This window comes from Dendrobates tinctorius, unplaced genomic scaffold (genome assembly GCF_039654945.1).
Source record: "Dendrobates tinctorius isolate UK_male_01 unplaced genomic scaffold, ASM3965494v1 ptg000104l, whole genome shotgun sequence".
Classification (NCBI taxonomy): domain Eukaryota; kingdom Metazoa; phylum Chordata; class Amphibia; order Anura; family Dendrobatidae; genus Dendrobates; species Dendrobates tinctorius.
The window spans coordinates 16,620,771-16,640,921 of NW_027361772.1; the positions used below are offsets into that span (position 1 = coordinate 16,620,771).

Consider the following 20,151-nt stretch of genomic DNA (forward strand, 5'->3'; position numbering starts at 1 on the left):
TCCGTGTGGGGAGATCGGGACCGTAAAGGAACCGTCACCCAGAAGAATCAGGTATGCCCCAGTCGTCGCAGGAAAGGGTACGGGGAGGTGGTATACTCCGCGTTCTCGCCTGTTGTTGGTTCGGGGGAGAGCGGACCCTTGAAAGGAATCAGTCGCCCCCTTCACTCCGTTAATTAAAAACTAAAAATTTACAGAAAAAATTTCAAAAAACGAAAATAAAAACATTGGGGTCTGAAGCCAGACCCAAGTGCCTCTTACAGACACTAAGCAAGAACTGGGGAAATCTCAGCCAGCGAGAGGGTGTATACTGCAGAGGAGGAGTTAACTTTTTTTCTGTGTTCTTAGTGTCCTCCTAGTGGCCAGCTGCATAACACCCATGGTCTGTGTCCCCCAATGAGGCATAGGAGAAAAAAAGCGTGGGAACCCCTCTATTCTTGATAACTAGCCTTGCTGAAGCTGACAGCTGAGGGTTGCAGCCCCCAGCTGTGAGTTTCGCCTGCCTGGTTATCAAAAATAGGGGGAGACCCACGCCGTTTTTTTAAATTATTTATTTATATTCAGCGCAGGAGCGGCAGATGAATACTCCTGCTCTCACTGCAATTCGTGGTAATAGGTGTCAGATGATGGGATCAGTTGTCCCATCAGCTGACACCAGTGACCAGAGGTAAACTGAGCATGCTCACTTTAAAAAACTGAATCCGTTGCTGGAATCCTTCATGTGACGGACTGCGTCGGATCTGTCGCCCATAGGCGTCCATTCTAGCAGACGGACAGCGACGGATCCGTCGCTGTCTGACTTTGACGGAGGAAAAAAAAAAACAAAAAAAAACAAACGTTCCTTTGTGCGTCGTCTAAGGCCGCCGGACAGAGAATTTCCGACGGATCCTGCAAACGACGGATGAAACGTGAGGCCATCCGTCGCTAATACAAGTCTATGAGAAATAACGGATCCGGCGGCATCAGTCGCCGGATCAGTTTTTTTCAAAGTTTGACGGATTGCGACTGATGGCAAAAAATTGATATGTGAAAGGGGCCTAAGACGCTTCTGGCGTTATCTATTGGTCATGAGTGGCTTGACTCAAGGAATGTGACACTTTTAGCCCATGTCCTGGATACGTGTGTGTGTGGTGGCTCTTGAAGCAATGACTCCAGCAGCAGTCCACTCCTTGTGAATCGCCCCCAAATTTTTGAATGGCCTTTTATAACAATCCTTTCAAGGCTGTGGTTATCCCGGTTGCTTGTGCACCTTTTTCTCACACACTTTTTCCTACCGCTCAACTTTCCATTAATATGCTTGGATACAGCACTCTGTGAACAGCCAGCTTCTTTAGCAATGACCTTTTGTGGCTTACCCTCCCTGTGGAGGGTGTCAGTGACTGCCTTCTGGACATCTGACCAACATAACATGTGTGAGGGGCTGTGGGGACATCATACTGTGTGTGGGGACTGCGGGGGTCCTCATTATGTGTGTGGAGGTGATCATACTACAAGTATGTTGGAGAGCTGTGGGGCCATCATACTGTATATATTGGAGCAGTGAGGAAAACTAATTGCCCACCCCTGATCTATATATGTAGAGTGAGCTCTCTCTAGTGACAGCAGGAAGAAATGTACAGTATAATTTAATGGATGGAGTCTTCATCAATAAGACTTGATAGAATTTGATCTACTCCTAATTTCCGGTTGTAGAAAATTCAGAAGATGATATTGGTGTAAAAGAGTAATAAAACAACACTCAACTAATTAAGAACACATTTCCTTTAATTACAAAATACTACCTCTACATGTTATCACATGCCGTACTGACTTGTCTTCGTTATATATTTTATAATATATACACAATAGAAAATAAAAAGGGAAAAAAAAAGTGCAAAGAACGGCAAATAAGGCATACACAGTACTTTGCTATGGATCAACACACTGGACTTTAGGAAGCGGTTACAAAGGCTAATGCAGTATGCTGTGCTTGGTATGGGGTATATAGATGACATATAGTAACGGTATGCAAAAAGACACCATGTGGCGACTGATACTTGTGCTGCCCAAGACAGCAGAAGCAACTGCACTGACTTTCCTTGAAGTATTACATGTATTGAAGCACGGGGTGACAATACTCATATGTCCAAGACACATCTAAAAGTCACATGTGGACATAGATCCAGATTGAGACACCTTTAGAGGATTTGTACAATCACTTTCATTCACACTGTTCTTTATTAAAAAGAGGTTGTCTAGGGTAAGAAAAACATGCCTGTGTTTTTTTCAAAAAGGAAATTTTTCACATTTTCGCCCCTTAATTTTTGAAGTTTACGATTTGTATTCCGATGGTTTAATAAATGGCTGTTTAACGTTATTTTTATGCACTTTTTTATTATTATTCCATGTAATTCCAAGTTTTCTTTCTTTTAATTATTATGTTTTTTAAATAATAATGAATCGGTGTATATCCTCAGGCCACAACATTAACCTGTGCACCAATAGTACATAGGAAGGTGTTAGGGCGTATGTAACAGGAAATAGTGTGAGTTAGCCTAAGGTCTACTAAAGGGTGAGGCTTAGTCGCAATACCAACTATGGACCTTCATCAGATTGAGGGTTATTTCCTGTGATGCAATTAAAGAGAGGTCTGCCTTGTAAGGCCCCCATACACAAGACTAATTTGGGCAGAACCGGGGTTTGGCCAACGATCCAACGTGTATGGAGGCACCAGCCGACATGGTCAGGGGAGGTGTAGATCATGCATCTCCAATTTCAGACTGCCGATCACATTGTTCTCGGGGAGATAAGCCGCCAGTTGACCTGTCAGTCAGTTTCTTTCTCAGAGAACATAGAAGCAATCGGTTGGACAAGCGCTCCTGTGTATGGGAGAGTTGGCCAAAAGATCTGAAGAAGCATTCTTCTACCGACAGCCGTCTAGTGAGTATGGCCGTCCCTGATCTCTCCTTATGAATGTTATAATTTTAGAATTCAAAGTGTTAAAGAGTAGAGATCAGAGAATCTTTTGGGGTTGTCCAACTTTGAGCATTTTTTTTTTTTTTTACTTAAAGGGTTTGTCCAGAATTAGGTCTCAAGTCTGCGGTCACTCTATGTGATTGCAGACTTGTGAATCCTCACAGTGAGCGCGGTCAAGATTCTCCGATGCCGGAAGCGGGTGGCCATGTGATCGCAAGGATGTGATTTACATACTTCTGTGGGCACATTCCAACTAGACATGTCCTGCCTCGTCCATTGAACTTGTATTGAGCATGGCTGCGCAAGTCTAGTCTACATGTGACTTCATGTATGCAAATTACGTGCCCACCTACTCCAGGCGCCGGAGAATTCACAGATCGGCATTCACAGTATAAATGCAGACTTTAACCCCATCCCTGGACAACCCCTGTAAGGACATGTATTTGGGGATAAAAATTGTTTTTGCAATTAGCTTTCATTACAAATATTGCACTGTTTGGCATTTATAGTAATTTTGTTTCCTGCACATTGAAGCTTGATGTGGTCTGCAGTCATATTCAGCTGAGAGAAGCTCAGAAGACGACAAATAAGAGTTAATATCTCCCTGCAAAACTGTTATATTGAGTTCACTGACTTTTTCTCAGTTTACTCATTCTGCATTCATTATTAGTGCAATGCAAGGGCGATAAAGCGCAAATGGTGCAAACAAGTTTAAATAAAACCCTATTGGAAAAAATAATTTTTACACCCAAATACAGAAATAAGAAAAAGCAATAAAAAATTGCCCCAAAAAGCTGGACAACCCATTTAAGGCGTGGTTGTTAGGTACGGTTTCCCATAACGCCATCACAGAGCAAAGAAAAGGACAAAAACAGCTTGGCAGCAATGTCACAGTCTCAGGATGAAATATTAAATGCCTTTTTCTAAAAAGTAAGGAAAAAAATAAGAAAAGTTTTTTGGGATTATATGTGGAGCGACATGGAAATCTTCCAAATACTGTAACAAATACATTAAAAAAAATATGAAATTGACATGTTTTCTACGATTAGAAAAATGGGCCTAGGGCCCCCCTTATCCACAGGCTGGGTCTGGTATCACAGCGAAGCCTCATTTTCTTCATTACTGCAATGCCACACACAGTCTACGGACAGCAGTGGCGCTGTTTTTGGAGGAGGGAAAAAAAGAAAGAAGTAGACCCTTTTTTTCTAATTCAGAAAAACCTCTTTTAATGCTGGAATATGATGTGATTATTTTGGAGGTGGGCGTTGGGGTCATGGATTACCCTGTAAACCAACATTACTAATACCCATGAAGCACGGTGAGGAATAATATTGCACATAAATAGAAGGTTGTGAAAGACCAAACTTCAGGTGACATCAAGAACGTGTTCCCCCGGATCGTCAGTAAAATGTCCCGTCTGTCTAGGAAGTCCCGAAAAAATCAAGGATGGAGATTATCCCCGTGCACCTACAAGGGCAAACAAAGATATGAGGAGTCAATGAGTTTTCTATGGGAAGAGAAATACAGGTGCAGCAGAGCTGAGATTGTCACTTGGCTCCAATCATGTTTTATTCTAATGGGAAACACTGAAAATAAATTCTCCTTTTTGGAAAAACCTGTGACGATTTCACCAGCTGACCGTTTCGTTTGTAGGAAAGTGTTCTGAGAAGAGGGATTGGGCAGCTGCATTTCAACATGCCCCATCCCTCAGTTTTCAGAAGCGACAACGCACAATCCATCTGAAATGTCCTCCAACGGCTTACTCCATGGTCCCCGTTCAGAACAAATGCACATTCGGCTGAGCTGAGCGTGCATGTGTCTGGAGAACGCAGGTATCTAAGGTGTATGGAAAGTCTATGTGCAGGGGCTGTGTATTTATACCAGCCACCAGGAGACAAAGATGGTGTGCAGGAGAAGGAAAGGCAGGGAATTTCACATCTCCATTGAGTTTTACTTGACAAGCGACTTTTTAAAAAACTAAGTACCAATTTCAGTTTGGCTACATCTTTAATGGCAGTGAATATTCCTGGCATCGTACAGCGCCCATAAAAGACAAAAAAAAAGAAAAAAAATAATATAGCTTTATTAAGCCAAAGAGAACACTGAAATTTACTAAGTCTGAAAAATCTGCACCTTAGATAAAAAAGAAAATGATAGAAAAGTTCAAATAAAAGGGTTTCTCCGTAACAGTGAGAAATAAATGTACTACCAACTTAATTTTGTGCATTACATTGCACCAAAATGTCTTTCAGTATTGCATTGCAATTAACGTTGTAAATATATATAATATTATATTAGCGCATTTTTTGGACTATAAGACGCACCGGACCATAAGATTCACCTAGGTTTTAGAGGAGCAAATTAGGAAAAAAAAAACAAAAAAAAACTGAAGAGTAAAATGTGGTCAATTCTGTACTTAATATCCCCTATCCTTGTAAATATGTTCCCCTCATCCCTATCCTGGTACGCATGGCTCCCTCATCCCTATCCTGGTAGGAATGGCCCCCTCATCTTTATTCTGGCAGGAATGATCGCCCCCATCCCTATCCTGGTATGCAGGGCCCCATCCCTAGCCTGGTATGCACGGCCCCCTCATCCCTATCCTGGTATGCAGGGCTCCATCCCTAGCCTGGTATGCACGGCCCCCTCATCCCTATCCTGGTATGCATGGCCCCATCCCTAGCCTGGTATGCACGGCCCCCTCATCCCTATCCTGGTATGCAGGGCCCCATCCCTAGCCTGGTATGCACGGCCCCCTCATCCCTATCCTGGTATGCAGGGCCCCATCCCTAGCCTGGTATGCACAGCCCCCTCATCCCTATCCTGGTATGTATGGCTCCTCATCCCTGTCCTTGTATGCACAGCCCCCTCATCCCTATCCTGGTATGCACGACCCCATCCCTAGCCTGGTATGCACGGCCCCCTCATCCCTATCCTGGTATGCATGGCCCCATCCCTGTCCTGGTATGCACGGCCCCCTCATCCCTATCCTGGTATGCATGGCCCCCTCATCCCTGTCCTGGTATGCACAGCCCCCTCATCCCTAGCCTGGTATGCACGGCCCCATCCCTAGCCTGGTATGCACGGCCCCCTCATCCCTATCCTGGTATGCATGGCTCCTCATCCCTGTCCTGGTATGCACGGCCCCATCCCCCCTATCCTGGTATGCACGGCCCCATCCCCCCTATCCTGGTATGCACGGCCCCATCCCCCCTATCCTGGTATGCACGGCCCCATCCCCCCTATCCTGGTATGCACGGCCCCATCCCCCCTATCCTGGTATGCACGGCCCCATCCCCCCTATCCTGGTATGCACGGCCCCATCCCCCCTATCCTGGTATGCACGGCCCCATCCCCCCTATCCTGGTATGCACGGCCCCATCCCCTCTATCCTGGTATGCACGGCCCCATCCCCTCTATCCTGGTATGCACAGCCCCATCCCCCCTATCCTGGTATGCAGGGCCCCATCCCTATCCTGGTATGTATGGCTCCTCATCCCTGTCCTGGTATGCACAGCCCCCTCATCCCTATCCTGGTATGCACGACCCCATCCCTAGCCTGGTATGCACGGCCCCCTCATCCCTATCCTGGTATGCATGGCCCCATCCCTAGCCTGGTATGCACGGCCCCCTCATCCCTATCCTGGTATGCATGGCCCCCTCATCCCTGTCCTGGTATGCACGGCCCCCTCATCCCTAGCCTGGTATGCACGGCCCCCTCATCCCTAGCCTGGTATGCACGGCCCCCTCATCCCTAGCCTGGTATGCACGGCCCCCTCATCCCTAGCCTGGTATGCAGGGCTCCATCCTTTAACTATTATGATTGGCCCCCATCCCAGTCCTGGAATGCATGGCCCCAACCTGATCCTGGTATGATTTGCCCCATCCCTACCCTGGTATGCATGGTCCCATCCTTATTCTGGTATGATTGGTATGATTAAAAAAAAAACAAACAAAAAAAAAAACATTACTCTTACCTTCCTCCGCTCCCTCGCAGTGTCCTGCTCCATTGCCAGCAGCTGCTTAATGCTTGTAAGCAGCGCATGACATGGATGTTATGCGCTTCTCACAAGCAGAGCACAGGTGCCGAAACACTCACCGGGACTGTTCATTGCAGAGAGAAGTGAGTCTTCATTCCTCTTCAGTAGCGTGCAGTCTCATTCCTGCTGCTGCCGGCAGTCACGTGAGCCAATACTTAAGAGAAATTAATATTCAGAATATTCATTTCTCTTAAGTATCGGCACACGTGACTGCCGACAGCAGGAGGGCTCTGGCTGACACTGCGCTTATGAAGAGCAAAGAATACTCATTTCTCTCTGCGATGAACAGTTCAGGTGAGTATTCCGGCACCCGTGCTCTGCCACGTGCTGCTTACACAAGCATTAAAGGGGACCTGTCACCACATTTTTGTCCTACAAGCTAAAAATATCAGTCAAATGAGTGTCATCTATGCATTCCCCAACTACTCCTGAAACCCCCTGACTCCCCATGTATCACCCATAAAGACCTTTTATTATTTCTCCAGCGCTGTAACATAGCATATCAGTTCGAGACGGTCCAATGGGCATTGTCTCTGTTCCCTCACTCCACCCCTCCTCGGCTGCTGTACACAATATTTTCCGTAAATATAGCACATTGCGTACAGATCTCGTGCATGCGCATGGAAATGGTATCTCGCTCGTGCGCAGTATGCTTTCCCCAACTGCGGGCAAAGAGGAAAAGCAATACAACGCATGCGCACTACTTCTTTTTAACTTTGCCAGCAGTTAAGCAAAGCATACCGCGCACGTGTGGGATACCATTTCCATGCGCAGGATACCATTTCCATGCGCACGCGCGGGATACAATTTCTATGCGCATGCGCAAGATCTGTACTGCGATATTTATGGAAAATATTGCGTACAGCAGCCGAGGAGGGGCGGATTGAGGGAACAGACAACGCCCATCGGACCAGAGCGAACTGATAACAACATACAGCCTGGGAGAAACAAAAAAAAAAAAAAAGGTATTTATGGGTGATACATGGGGAGTCAAAGAAAAAAAATAAAAAAGTTCCTGAATCTTCCTGTGTGATGGTTTTCCATATTTTTTTCCTCTTTTACTTCTGAACAGGACCAGCAGAACTCAGATTAAAAAGCAATAAAAGGTAAGACCCGCTGCCCCCAGAAGCCGCTGCACTGCATCAGTGGATGTCATCTGTCCTCTGTTTAGCAGTGTGTAGGAAACAAAGTTAAATTGATTTCAAGGGAATGTGTCTTCAGAACAAAAATGACAATCTGTCATGAAATTGGGCACCCATAAAAACTCCCAAAAAACTGAGGTTGATGTGGCGCCCAAGCTCCGATCCATTCTGCTAACATGTGGATCTCCCCTTCTAGTAAATCCAGCAGACAAGTTTAGGTCACATAAGAGTTTTAGTAAAACCTACAGGGTGTGGGGCCGTTACTGCAGTGGTTGATCCATGCCGATTTCCATAGTTTGATATATCTCTTTAAGAAACAGCAGTGCAGTGTCTTCTGAGGTCCTAGAAGAAAAAAAAAAAAAAAATTATATATATATATATATATATATATATATATATATATATATATATATATATATATATATGTATGTATGTATGTCACAAGGCCTCCCGACTCTCTCCAGACAGAGGATGTCTATATGGATGTGATGTTAGATGCAATACACTCTCTCACTCCTCACAAACGTACTGTAGCTGGTGATTATTTGTGGACCACCAACCATCCTAAAACATCAGGCGGATCCACATAAAACTATGCGATGACGTATTAGGGTAAGTTCACACTGGGCGTTTTTGATGCTTTTTTTCTGCACCAAAACCTGATTTCTTGGCAGGAAAGAAGCTGCGTCAAAAAATAGGTATTAGACCTACCGGTAATGAGGTTTCCAGGAGTCCATCCTGACAGCACCATGGAGGACGTCCTCCTCCTCCTTACAGGGACAGGAAAGCACACGAGAGGTTAAAAGGCCCCGTCCCACTCCTTTCCCTCAGTGATTTAACAAGTACCACAGCGTGGATAATGCCATAACTCTTTTAATGATACCATCATATTACATCATATGACATAACATAACAGGGAGGGAACTACCCGTGCTGTCAGGATGGACTCCTGGAAACATCATTACCGGTAGGTCTAATACCTATTTTCCAGGACATCCACCTGACAGCACCATGGAGAGTACCAAAGCACCTCCTCAGGGTGGGATCACCGCCTGGAGAACTTTTCTCCCAAATGTGGTATGTTGGCCTGATAGCACGTCAAGTTTGTCATGCTTGCAAAATGTATTCAGGCTGGCCCAAGTTGCCGCTCTACAAATCTGCGCGTTCGGCCCAGGAGGCTGAAACTGCCCTAGTAGAGTGGGCCCTAAAGGTATCTGGTGGGCTGGCGCCTTCCGACTGGTAGGCGTCTGAAATTACTGAGGAGATCCATCTTGCGATGGATGCCTTAGAGGCTTTTCTCCCCCTATTTTTACCCCCGATGAGGATGAACATGTTTGAGTCAATACGACAGTCATTGGTGGCCTCTAGATAGCTTATAACTGCCTGTCTTACGTCTAGGGAGTGGAGACGCTGTTCTTTCTCACTGCGGGGATTGCTGCAGAAGGATGGTAGCACTATCTCCTGATTTATATTCTGGTAAGAGGCTACCATGGGGATAAATGCCGGATCTAATCTTAAGGTTATATGATCATCTCTGATCTGGAGATATGGATCTTTGGTAGACAGGGCCTGGATCTCCCCTATTCTTTTGGCCGTGGTAATGGCTACCAGGAAAGCCGTCTTCCGAGAGAGAGTTGAAATGGTCATTCTTTCACTAGGCGTGTAGGGGTCCCTACATAAGGATCTGAGTACCAGGCCGAGGTCCCAGGGCGGGGTGAGCTGCCTAATTGTGGGGCGAAGACGCTGCGTGGGCTTTATGAATCTTACCACCCAAGGATGGGAGGCTAAAGGGTAGTCGAAGAAGGCGCTCAAAGCCGAAATCTGGACCTTTAACATGCTGGGTTTAAGGCCTTTATTATATCCCGACTGTAGGAAGTCTAGGACACTAGGGAGGTCGGGGGTACCTGCCGAGAGGTCGGACCTGCCACCTTCCAGGCAGAATCTCTTCCATATTTTCCTGTAGATTGCAGATGTTTCCTGCTGGCCAGTAGAGTAGAGTGGATATGACCTGCTCGGATAAGCCCTTTGCTCTCAGGATGTCCCTTTCAGGATCCATGCAGAGAGGTGTAGAATTGCTGGGTCTGGATGGCGAATAGGACCCTGGTGGATAACGTCTCCCTTCAGGGGTAGCTCGACTGGGTTTCCTACTGCCATGGCTCCTAGCAGCGGAAACCAGCTTCTCTTTGGCCAGTATGGCACTATTAATATCACCGAAGCGCGGTCCTCGCGGATCTTCCTGAGTACTGCCGGTATCAGCGCCAGTAGTGGGAATGCATACAAGAGGGGTTCCCTCCAGGCCTGGCTCTGGGCATCCACTCCGTCCGGGTAGTCCGCCGGGTTCAAGGAGTAGAATCTGGCGACCTTTGAGTTCTTCCGGTTTGCAAACAGGTCTACACTGGGGGTCCCCCAACGGTGACATAGCTGATGGAAGATTTCTTCGTTTAGTTCCCACTCTGTCGGGCTGACCTGCTGTCTGCTTAGATAGTCTGCTACTACGTTCTGAGAACCCTCCAGGTGGATTGCCGTTATGGAGAGGACCACCTCTTCTGCCCAGGCGAATATTCGTCCTGCAAGTGCCAGGAGTGGTCGATGTCTCGGACCTCCCTGGTGCTTCAGGAATGAGACTGCCGTTGTGTTGTCGGACAATATCCGGACATGTCGATTTCTCACTACCGACCAGTTCTGACGCAGGGCTTCCCAGACCGCACAGAGCTCCCTGAAGTTGGAGGATCTGTTTCTGATGCTGACCGGCCATCTTCCCTGGAAAATTCTCCCTTCTACGTGGGCTCCCCATCCCCACGTACTGGCGTCTGTGGTGATTACCACGTACGGCGAGGTTGTCCATAGCACGCCCACCTGTAAGTTCTGGGGCTGTATCCACCACCGTAGGGATCTTTTTACCGTGTCTGGTAAGGATATGTCGAGAGAATCCTGACGCCTGTTCCATCCTGCGAGGATTTCCTTTTGCAGGGGCCTCGAATGGGACTGGGCCAATCTGACGCATGGAATGCAAGCCGTCATCAGACCCAGGACTTCCATCGCACCTCCATGAGGAGCGATGTTTCAGTAGTCCCATGACTCTGTCCTGAATTATCTGCTGCTTTTTTCTCGTTAGCCGGGATATTCTATCTCTTGAATCTAGAAGGACTCCCAGGAAGATTTTCCTGCTTTCTGGCTTTAGGTCTGACTTCTGTTCATTGATCAGCCAGCCGAGATACTCCAGTGTTCTGATCGTTCGGCTCCTGTCCTGAATGAGCCTTTCTTCTGATCCTGCGACTGGGAGAAAGTCGTCTAGATACGGTATTATAATGACTCCCTGATTTCTCAGGTAGGCTACCACCTCCGCTACCAGCTTTGTGAATATTCGGGGCGCTGGAGCCAGCCTGAACGGAAGGCACTGGAACTGGAAGTGGCAGGTCTGGGACGGTAGACCGATTGCGAATCTTAGTAAGCTTTGAGATGAGGGATGGATGGGGACCAGAGTACACATGACGGCATTCCTGTCTATAAGTTGAATTGCCGAACGTATTGATTCCATTCGAAACCTTTTGTATACCACCCAAGCATTTAGGGGTTTTAAGTTTATGATCGTTCTGGCCTCGCCAGATGGTTTTGTAATGGAGAATAGGGAAGAGTAATGACCTTTTCCCCTCTCCTGCTGCGGAACTGGCACTATGACCCCTGACCTGAGCAGGTCCTGTAGATCTGCCCACATGGTAGAGTCTTCCGGGACTACGGTAGGGGCGATGTATCTGTCGGGAGGAGGGGAATAACATTCTATGCTGTACCCTTCTGTGATGGTTCTGAGGACCCACTGGTTCTGGGTTACCTGACGCCACCTTGCTGCGAATCGTCGCAGTCTTCCCCCGACACATATGGCGTCATTGCCTTCTAGACCTGGAGGATGAGGTGAAAAGAGGGGCTTTGCTTCTCCCTCCCTGGCTCTGAGTGTTTCTAAAAGGAGCCCCTGTTGGATCTACCCTGGCTCCTAAAGTCGGTCTGTCTCCTGAAAAAGGACCCTCTACGAAAGGACTGGGGACGCTTGGGTTTTTCTTCTGGAAACCCCTTGTTTTTGTCAGACACCTGCTCTAGGATTCAGAAAGTTGTGGGAAGCAGGGTGTGTTGCAGTCCGCGCTGCTGAGATTAACAAATCACCTGGGATGCAAGATGTTGTAGCAGTGTACTCCTTTATTTCCTCCTACGCGTTTCGGCGCCCTTCCTGGCACCTTCCTCAGGGATCTTGTTCCCCCCCACCATTTTTTGTATTGATACCTGCTCTAGGATGATATCTAGAGCTGGCCCGAACACCCTTGAGCCTGAAAAGGGGATGGAGCAAAGCTTTGCTTTTGAAGCATTATCCCCAGACCAAGACTTCAGCCAAACTGCTCGCCTAGCTGTGTTGGAAAGGGAGCTGTTTCTGGCTGCGAATCTTACGGACTCAGCCGACGTATATGAAAGGAACGCAGTGGCTGATTTCATCAGAGGGAGGGAAGCTAGGATCTCAGATCTAGGGGTCTTGTTGGATAAATGCTCTTCCAACTGCCCCACCCATAGGAACATGGACCTGGCCACCGAGGTGGCTGCTATGTTAACCTTAGTAAGGGCAGCTGCCGTTTCCCATGTTCGCTTTAATAGAACATCTGCCTTCCGGTCCATCGGTTCTCTGAGACTTGATGAGTCCTCGAAGGGGATGGCGGTCTTTTTGGTCACCTTAGCTACAGGAACATCGATTTTAGGAATTTCCTCCCACAATCGTGTTTCCTCTGGGTCAAAGGGCAGTCGGCTCTTAAAGTCCTGAGACAGTACGAGTCGACGTTCTGCCTCTTTACATTCTTCTAGGACCATTGTCTTAATGTGTTCGCTTACAGGGAACACAGTTTGCTTCCGAGCAACCAGTCCCCCAAACATTAGGTCCTGTTGGGACTGCGGTTTTGGAACATCCTTGATCTGCATGGTGTTCCTTACCGCCTGCACCAAGTCATCAGTGTCCTCTAACTTAAACAGGTATTTCCTGCCTTGGTCCCTCCTGTCAGTCGGGATCTCCCCCTCCTCCTCGGGATCCGAGTCCCGGGGGTCTGACCCCTCAGGCGAGCTCGTCTCCGAGGCTAGCTTCATCTCCCACCTCGGCCGCTTCCGGCTTGGCCCCGGACTAGGGGACTGCTGCCGTGAGAGACTGGATCTGGAGGCCTGTACTTCCTCCCGAATCAATGATCGCATCTCGGCAAGGAGGGACGGCTGCTCGTCTCTTACAACCCTTGAAGTGCCGGGTCCGCAGAGAGTCTTGAAATAGGTGTCTGGCAGCTTTACCCTGCAAACCGGGCACCTGACAGATTTAGATGTGGCCTTTGCCGAATCCTTAACCTCTGTTGGGGGGCTGGGGTACCCTTCTCCTGTACGATACAGAACAGGGATAGTCGGGTCAGTTGTCCTGGGCTGCGGGGAAGGCCGTGTGGGGGTTGGATTGCGCCAGGCGCACTTACCCCTCTATCGGCTGGCGACTCTGGGTCCATACCATCGAAACAGCTGTTGCGTGCGGTGAGCTGCTGGCATGCAGTGAGCCGCTGGCGTGCGCTGAGCCGATTTCAGGTCCTGCTCTGAAGCCCCGCCCGCCGGGCGTCCTGCAATGGCGACACCCGCCCGGCTTTCTGCGGGGACCCGGCAGCGTGGCCCGGGTTCTGTCGCCGGCGCCCGCCCCGTGCGGGGACCCGGCTTACCGCGGCACTGCAGTCCGGCCTGGAGCCGAGAGCCTCCCACCGGGGGGAGCGGCTCCCTCCAGGAGCGACGTCCTGCTCCTGGCTTTGGGGCAGAGGGACTCCCCACAGGGAAGTATCGGCCCTGGGCATCCTGACAGAGGGAAGGATTGGACTGGCCGCCTGCTCCCCCTGCGCCCTCCGGTAAGCTTCCTGCTCTTCCTCTCATATGTCCCTCCATGCAGGGACTGGAAAGACACTGAGGGAAAGGGGTGGGATGGGGCCTTTTAACCTCTCGTGTGCTTTCCTGTCCCTGTAAGGAGGAGGAGGACGTCCTCCATGGTGCTGTCAGGTGGACGTCCTGGAAACACAGGTTTAGGTGTATTTTTGGTGCGTTTTTTGTTTCTTTGTGCAAGGCAAGCTAATAAAGTTGAGTGCCCTCAGAGAAAAAAAAATAACTTCCTGTAGAACCGAACCTCCTTTGAAAAGCTGTCAATTCAAGTGCAAATCACACTGACACGGAGGGGCATGGTAAAATCACACTGACACGGAGGGGCATGGTAAAAATCAATCATATTGACACGGAGGGGCATGGTAAAAATCACACTGACACGGAGGGGCATGGTAAAATCACACTGACAGGGGATGGATGAATGGATAGTGGGATGGATGGTGGGATGGATGGATGGTGGGATGGGATGGATGGATTACCTGAGGTACCCTGTTCACTGTCATTTTCCCACGGTGAAGAGTTCACCTCAGGTCAGGCCAGCAGCGAGCATAGACTCAGTGAGGTGACGTCAATGAGTCTGTGTTCGCTGCTGGCATGAACTCCTGTGACCGCAGCATCGTCATTTTCCCACGGTGCTGAGGTCACAGGAGTTCATGCCGGCAGCGAGCTCAAACTGAGTGACGTCACCACTACTCACTGAGTCTGCGCGCGCTGCTTCTCATTCATACCCCAGTAGTTTACAGCCGGGAGCAGTCACATTAGCACCGCTCCCGGTTGTAAACAGATTAAACCCCCGAGATGGATTTACGCCGTGGGACTTGACTGTACAGGCATGGGATATTGTTGATTTATCATTTTAATTTTTTTGCAGGAGAACGAGGGCTTCAGTATTGGAATAGCAGTTTAATAAAGATGGAAAAAATGTGTAGTGTATTATTTCATTAAAAGACTTTGTTCTGTGTGTGTGTGTGTGTGTGTGTGTGTGTGTGTGTGTGTGTGTGTGTGTGTGTGTGTGTGTGTCTTATTGACACCTCTCCATTACTAGGCCGGCTTAATGTCATCTTACAATAGCAAGGTGACATTAACCCCTCATTACCCCACTTGCCACCGCTACAGGGCAGTGGAAAGAATGGGGCAAAGCTCCAGAATAGGTGCATCTAATAGCTGTGCCTTTTCTGGGCAGCTGGGGGCTGCTGTTTTTTGGCTGGGGGGGGGTGCCCCCCCAAGATCAATGGCCCCTTACCAGTCTGAGAATATCAGCCCTCAGCTGTCAGCTTTAGTCAGGTTGGTTGTCAAAAAACAGGATTTTTGGTTGCTTACCGTAAACTCTGTTTCTCGGAGCCTTCATTGGGGGACACAGGAACCATGGGTGTATGCTGCTGACACTATGCACAGAAAAAGGTTAGCTCCTCCGCAGTATACACCCCACAGACCAGCACTAATTTCGTCAGTTAGTGAGAAAGCAGTAGGAGAAGTAACAAAATAAAGTGAAACAGAACAGACAACTCAACTGTAACCAACAAACATAAGAACAGGAGTTGTAGAATATGGGAGGGTGCCGTGTCCCCCAGGAGAGAAGGGATAGGGAAACTTCCCTGAGAGGTTCAAAGGGTGAACCTTGAAGAGCCTCCAGGACCAGATTGAGATCACATGGATCCACGGGAGCGCGGTACGGAGGTGCCGCATGAGCCACCCCTGAAGAAAAGTCTTGACCTGCGGTCGGGAGGATAACGTCTTCTGGAAAAGAATGGAAAGCGCAGAGACTTGACCTTTTAAAGAGCGGAGAGAAAGGCCTTCCTGGATGAACGCCAGGATAGAAGGGAGTGAAAAGGACATGGGCGGAATGTCATTGGCCTCGCACCAAGTGAAATAGGCCTTCCACGTACGTTAATAAATTCTGGAAGACGATGGCTTTCTAGCCCGGATCATGGTGTGAATAACCCGATCCGAAAAACCTGACCGTTTCAGAACCGCGGTTTCAACAGCCACGCCATTAAATTGAGCGGCCGAGAATTGGGGTGGCAGATTGGACCCTGAGACGGCAGATCTGCTCTGTCTGGAAGCTTCCAGGGGGCGTCCGCAAGCAGGTTGACGATGTCCGCGAACCAAGACCTTCTGGGCCAATCCAGAGCGATGAGAATGACTGGTACCCCTTCCGCCTTGATTTTCTTCAACAGCTTGGGAAGAAGAGGAAGGGGAGGAAACAGATAGGGGAGCTTGAACTGAGACCAGGGAATGGTCAGAGCATCAGCGCCCACTGCGAGAGGATCTCGGGCCCTGGAGACGAATTGTGGGACCTTCCTGTTCAGGCGAGACGCCAGCAGATTTACGTCCGGAGTCCCCCAATGACGGCAAAGCTGATGGAAGACGTCCGGATGTATGGACCATTCTCCCGCCTCGCGGCTGAGAAAATCGGCGGACCAGTTGTCCACGCCGGGAATGTGCACCGCGGATATCGCTGCGACTGATACCTCTGCCCAGTGGAGAATCTTGGACACCTCCGCTAGTGCCAAGGGACTCCGTGTCCCCCCTTGGTGGTTGACGTAGGCCACCGCTGTGGCATTGTCTGTCTGAATCCGGATCGGCAGACCCCTGAGAAGCCTTTCCCAGTGAATGAGAGACAGATAACATCGCCCGTATATCGAGGATGTTGATTGGCAGAGTCGTCTCTTGTGTCGACCACCGACCCTGAACAGTCTGATTGCGAAACACCGCACCCCAGCCGAGAAGGCTGGCGTCCGTTGTCACAATCTGCCAGTGAATCGGAAGGAATGACCGGCCTAGGGAAATGAGCGGTGACGTCAGCCAGAGGGACTGTTTGACCCAGGACGAGAGGCGAATTGGACGATCCAGGGAAAAGACAGACCTGTTCCACCGAGACAGGATGGCCTGTTGAAGCGGTCTCGAGTGAAATTGAGCAAAGGGAATCGCTTCGGCCGTCGCCACCATCTTTCCTAAGACTCTTATGGCTGATCGGAAAGATGGAAGCTGGGGGCTCTGCAGCGATCGTACATCCCGTCGAAGAGAGATCATCTTCTCTTCGGGGAGAAAGACCCTCAATCAACGGGTGTCGAACAATAAGCCTAGAAACACAAGACGTTGTGTCGGAACAAGGCAGGACTTCCTTTTGTTGACAAGCCACCCGAATCTGGACACGGTGTCGAGAACGATGGTTAGACTTTCGAGAGCCTGGGGAAAAGACGGAGCTTTGATTAGAATGTCGTCGAGGTACGGAAAGAGGATGAGACCTCTGATCTTCAACAGGGCCATTAACGCCGCCATGATCTTTGTAAACACTCTGGGCGCGGTGGCGAGACCAAACGGCAGGGCGACAAACTAAAAGTGGACCTGATGAATTGCGAAACGCAGGAATTTCTGATGCCCGGGAAAGATGGGGACATGCAGATAGGCATCTTGAATGTCTATTGAGCACATGAATTCCTGCGCTTCCATGGAAGCAATTACTAAACGAAGGGACTCCATCCTGAAATGTCGCAGGCGGACCCTTTTGTGAGATCCAGAATGGGCCGAACCGTGCCGCCTTTTTTTCTGCACTACAAACAGGTTTGAGTAAAACCCTGTGAATCGTTCTGTTTCAGGAACGGGCACAATCACCCCGGAAATGAGGAGAGGCGATGGATGCAAAGAAACCCGGAACTAAGGCGGGGTCTTTTGGAGGTCGGGACTCGAAGAAGCGATCCCGGGGCCGAGAAACAAACTCTATCTTGTATCCTGAGGATAGAACTTCCCTGACCCAAGCGTATTCCACCGAGGCAAGCCAGATGTTTCTGAAGACAAGGAGTCGGCCGCCCAGTTGGGAAGGCGCCTCAGGACTTTGTTGATAGTCATGCCGATGTGGACCGTCCAGGTCTGGACCTGGAGGATCTGCCTTGGGAGGAGTGAGATCGCCAGGAGGGAGTGGGCCTAAAGGAGACCTTCTTCCTATCCTGGTGGGCTTGCGGCCTTTGTTGGTTGGAAAAAGGTTCTGTCGTCGCGATGCGGCGAAAGACCGAAACTGACGCCTTGGAGGGGGTCTACGAGGTTTGGACTGAGGGAGAAAAGAGCTTGTGCCCCCAGTGGCGTCTTTAATAATCTGGTCCAGCTGGGATCCGAAGAGACGCGCTCCCTGAAAAGGCAGATTGGTAAGGGACTTTTTTGATGACAAATCCGCCTGCCAAGCCTTAAGCCAAATTGTACGCCGGATTGCAACTACGTTGCTGGACGCTTGAGCCACGCAAGACGCGGCACCTAAGGAGGCAGAGACCAAATATTCACCTGCATGGGAGATCTGGTTGGCTAGCTCGGCCAGACGCTTCAGCTGGGCTTCATCAAGAATGCCTTGGCAGAGATCCTCCGCCCAAGTAGCTATGGCCTTTGCTACCCAAGTGGAAGAAAAACCGTACTTAGCACCGTCGCAGCCGCTTCGAATGCTGACTTTGCTAAAGATTCTATGATCCTGTCATTAGAATCCCTCAGAGATGCCACACCTGAGATCGGAAGAACTGTGTTGTTAAATAGCCTGGAAACAGGAGCGTCTACAGAGGGGGAAGCCGACCAGTTGTCGGTGAGCTCTTGAGAAAATGGATACAGCACGCCGAGACGCTTCCCTCTTTGAAAGCGCCTGGTCGGATTTTCTCTTTCCCTTGTAAGGAGCTTGTCAAACTCAGAGTGAGAAGCGAAGACCTTGGAAGGTGCTTCTGCCCGTCTGAACGAAACCTCCTGATCTGACTATAACACCAGTGACTACACAACGCCCAGGTACATTACCTTAGCGACTGTACGGCTCTGGAGCACTGTTGCGTTGGGGAACGCACGTTTCCAGAGCACCCTTACACCAGTGACTGCCCGGTCATATTGCTACTAATGATTGTGCGGCTGAGGAGTACTTATTACACTAATGACTGCGCTGCCTGCATGCGAGACTGCACCGCTATAGTGCAATTCCCATCAGTCTCCATAGGAAGGGTGGATTCAATGCCCCATCACTGGACCTGCGAATAGTGTGGCCCTGCTTGATTTTACTATACGTGGAATATACTCCGCACCGTACCTGTTTAAGTCGAGCGGAGATGGGCAGAAAAAGGCTGGTCCTGCCAGGTGAAGGCACTAACAGGTCCCACGCTGGGAGCAAACAACCGCCCCTTAAGCAGTACCGGAAGGTCGGGGGACTGAGAAAATGGAGGCAGCCTAAGGGGAGCAGGGCAGAAAAACGCGCGCTTTCACTGGAAGGCCGAGTGCAGAGGAATGGGCGGAATTAACCACACTGTTAGAAGGCCCAAGATGGCGCTTTCCGAAGACAATAGGCAGGCTAGGGGGAGTGGACGGGGCTTTGCGCCGTCTCAGGGGCGCATAGAGGGAGAGAGCGATGGGCGGGCCCGAAACGGGCGGGAGAGAAGCCCGCCCGAGGATGAAGGCAGGGGGCGTGGCCGCAACGCCGAACAAGGCCCAAACTGAAGCCAGGGCCTGGAGTGAAATGCGGCGGCCGCCAGGAACGTGGGGCGGCGCAGAGGTGTCGCTGTACCGCCGCAGCAACCGCTCCCGACATGGATCCCTGCATGAAGCCCGGCTGCAGAGATGAATAAGATAGGTGCAGCCGGGGGAAGAAGCCCTTAGTAAGAAAAGTCACGGGGAGGGGGGGGGGGGGAGCCAGCATGGAGGTATTACACCTAAAGGGAGGCTGCCACAGGGAGCTGAATACTGATCCGTGATTCCTCACCCTTTTCTGAAGAGGGATCCTGGGGAAAGAGAGGTACCTCATCTTCCAGGTGAAGTAAGGACGTCCGTGATTTTTCGTTGGACGTCCGCGCTTCCTGCAAACCGATAGGCTCTGGTGGGCGAGTGGGTGGGAGACGGGGGACCAGGACCATTCTGGATTGCCTGACACACATCCGTGTTAGGGGGTCTTGGTCCTGCTGAGGAGAGCTATGAGGATACGTGGTGGCAGTACACGCAATACTCAGTCTCTTTGTGGGACTACAGATGTGACTATTCACTCTGTATCCCTCCGGAAAACCTAAAAGGAAACGACGCACACTGAGGTAGATATGGGTCTAATGAAAGACCTGTGTCCACCTCCTACTGATACTAAGCTAAAC

The 20,151-nt window shown here is 49.7% G+C and overlaps 1 protein-coding gene across 3 annotated transcripts in view; it reads right to left on the reverse strand.

Annotated features, from left to right (window-relative positions):
- Nucleotides 1-1,740: 1,740 nt before the first annotated feature.
- The window catches only part of DDHD2 (DDHD domain containing 2), a 71,679-nt gene continuing 53,268 nt past the window's right edge, over nucleotides 1,741-20,151 (reverse strand). For 2 of the 3 annotated variants that reach the window (XM_073588823.1, XM_073588825.1), the window contains 2 exons: nucleotides 8,381-8,476; nucleotides 1,741-4,419 (listed from right to left, as the gene is read on the reverse strand). In XM_073588823.1, the coding sequence (XP_073444924.1) occupies nucleotides 8,395-8,476 (82 nt within the window). In that variant the 3' untranslated portion in view covers nucleotides 1,741-4,419; nucleotides 8,381-8,394. The remainder of the gene's footprint in view (nucleotides 4,420-8,380; nucleotides 8,477-20,151) is intronic. The other variant, XM_073588824.1, reaches the window with a different exon arrangement.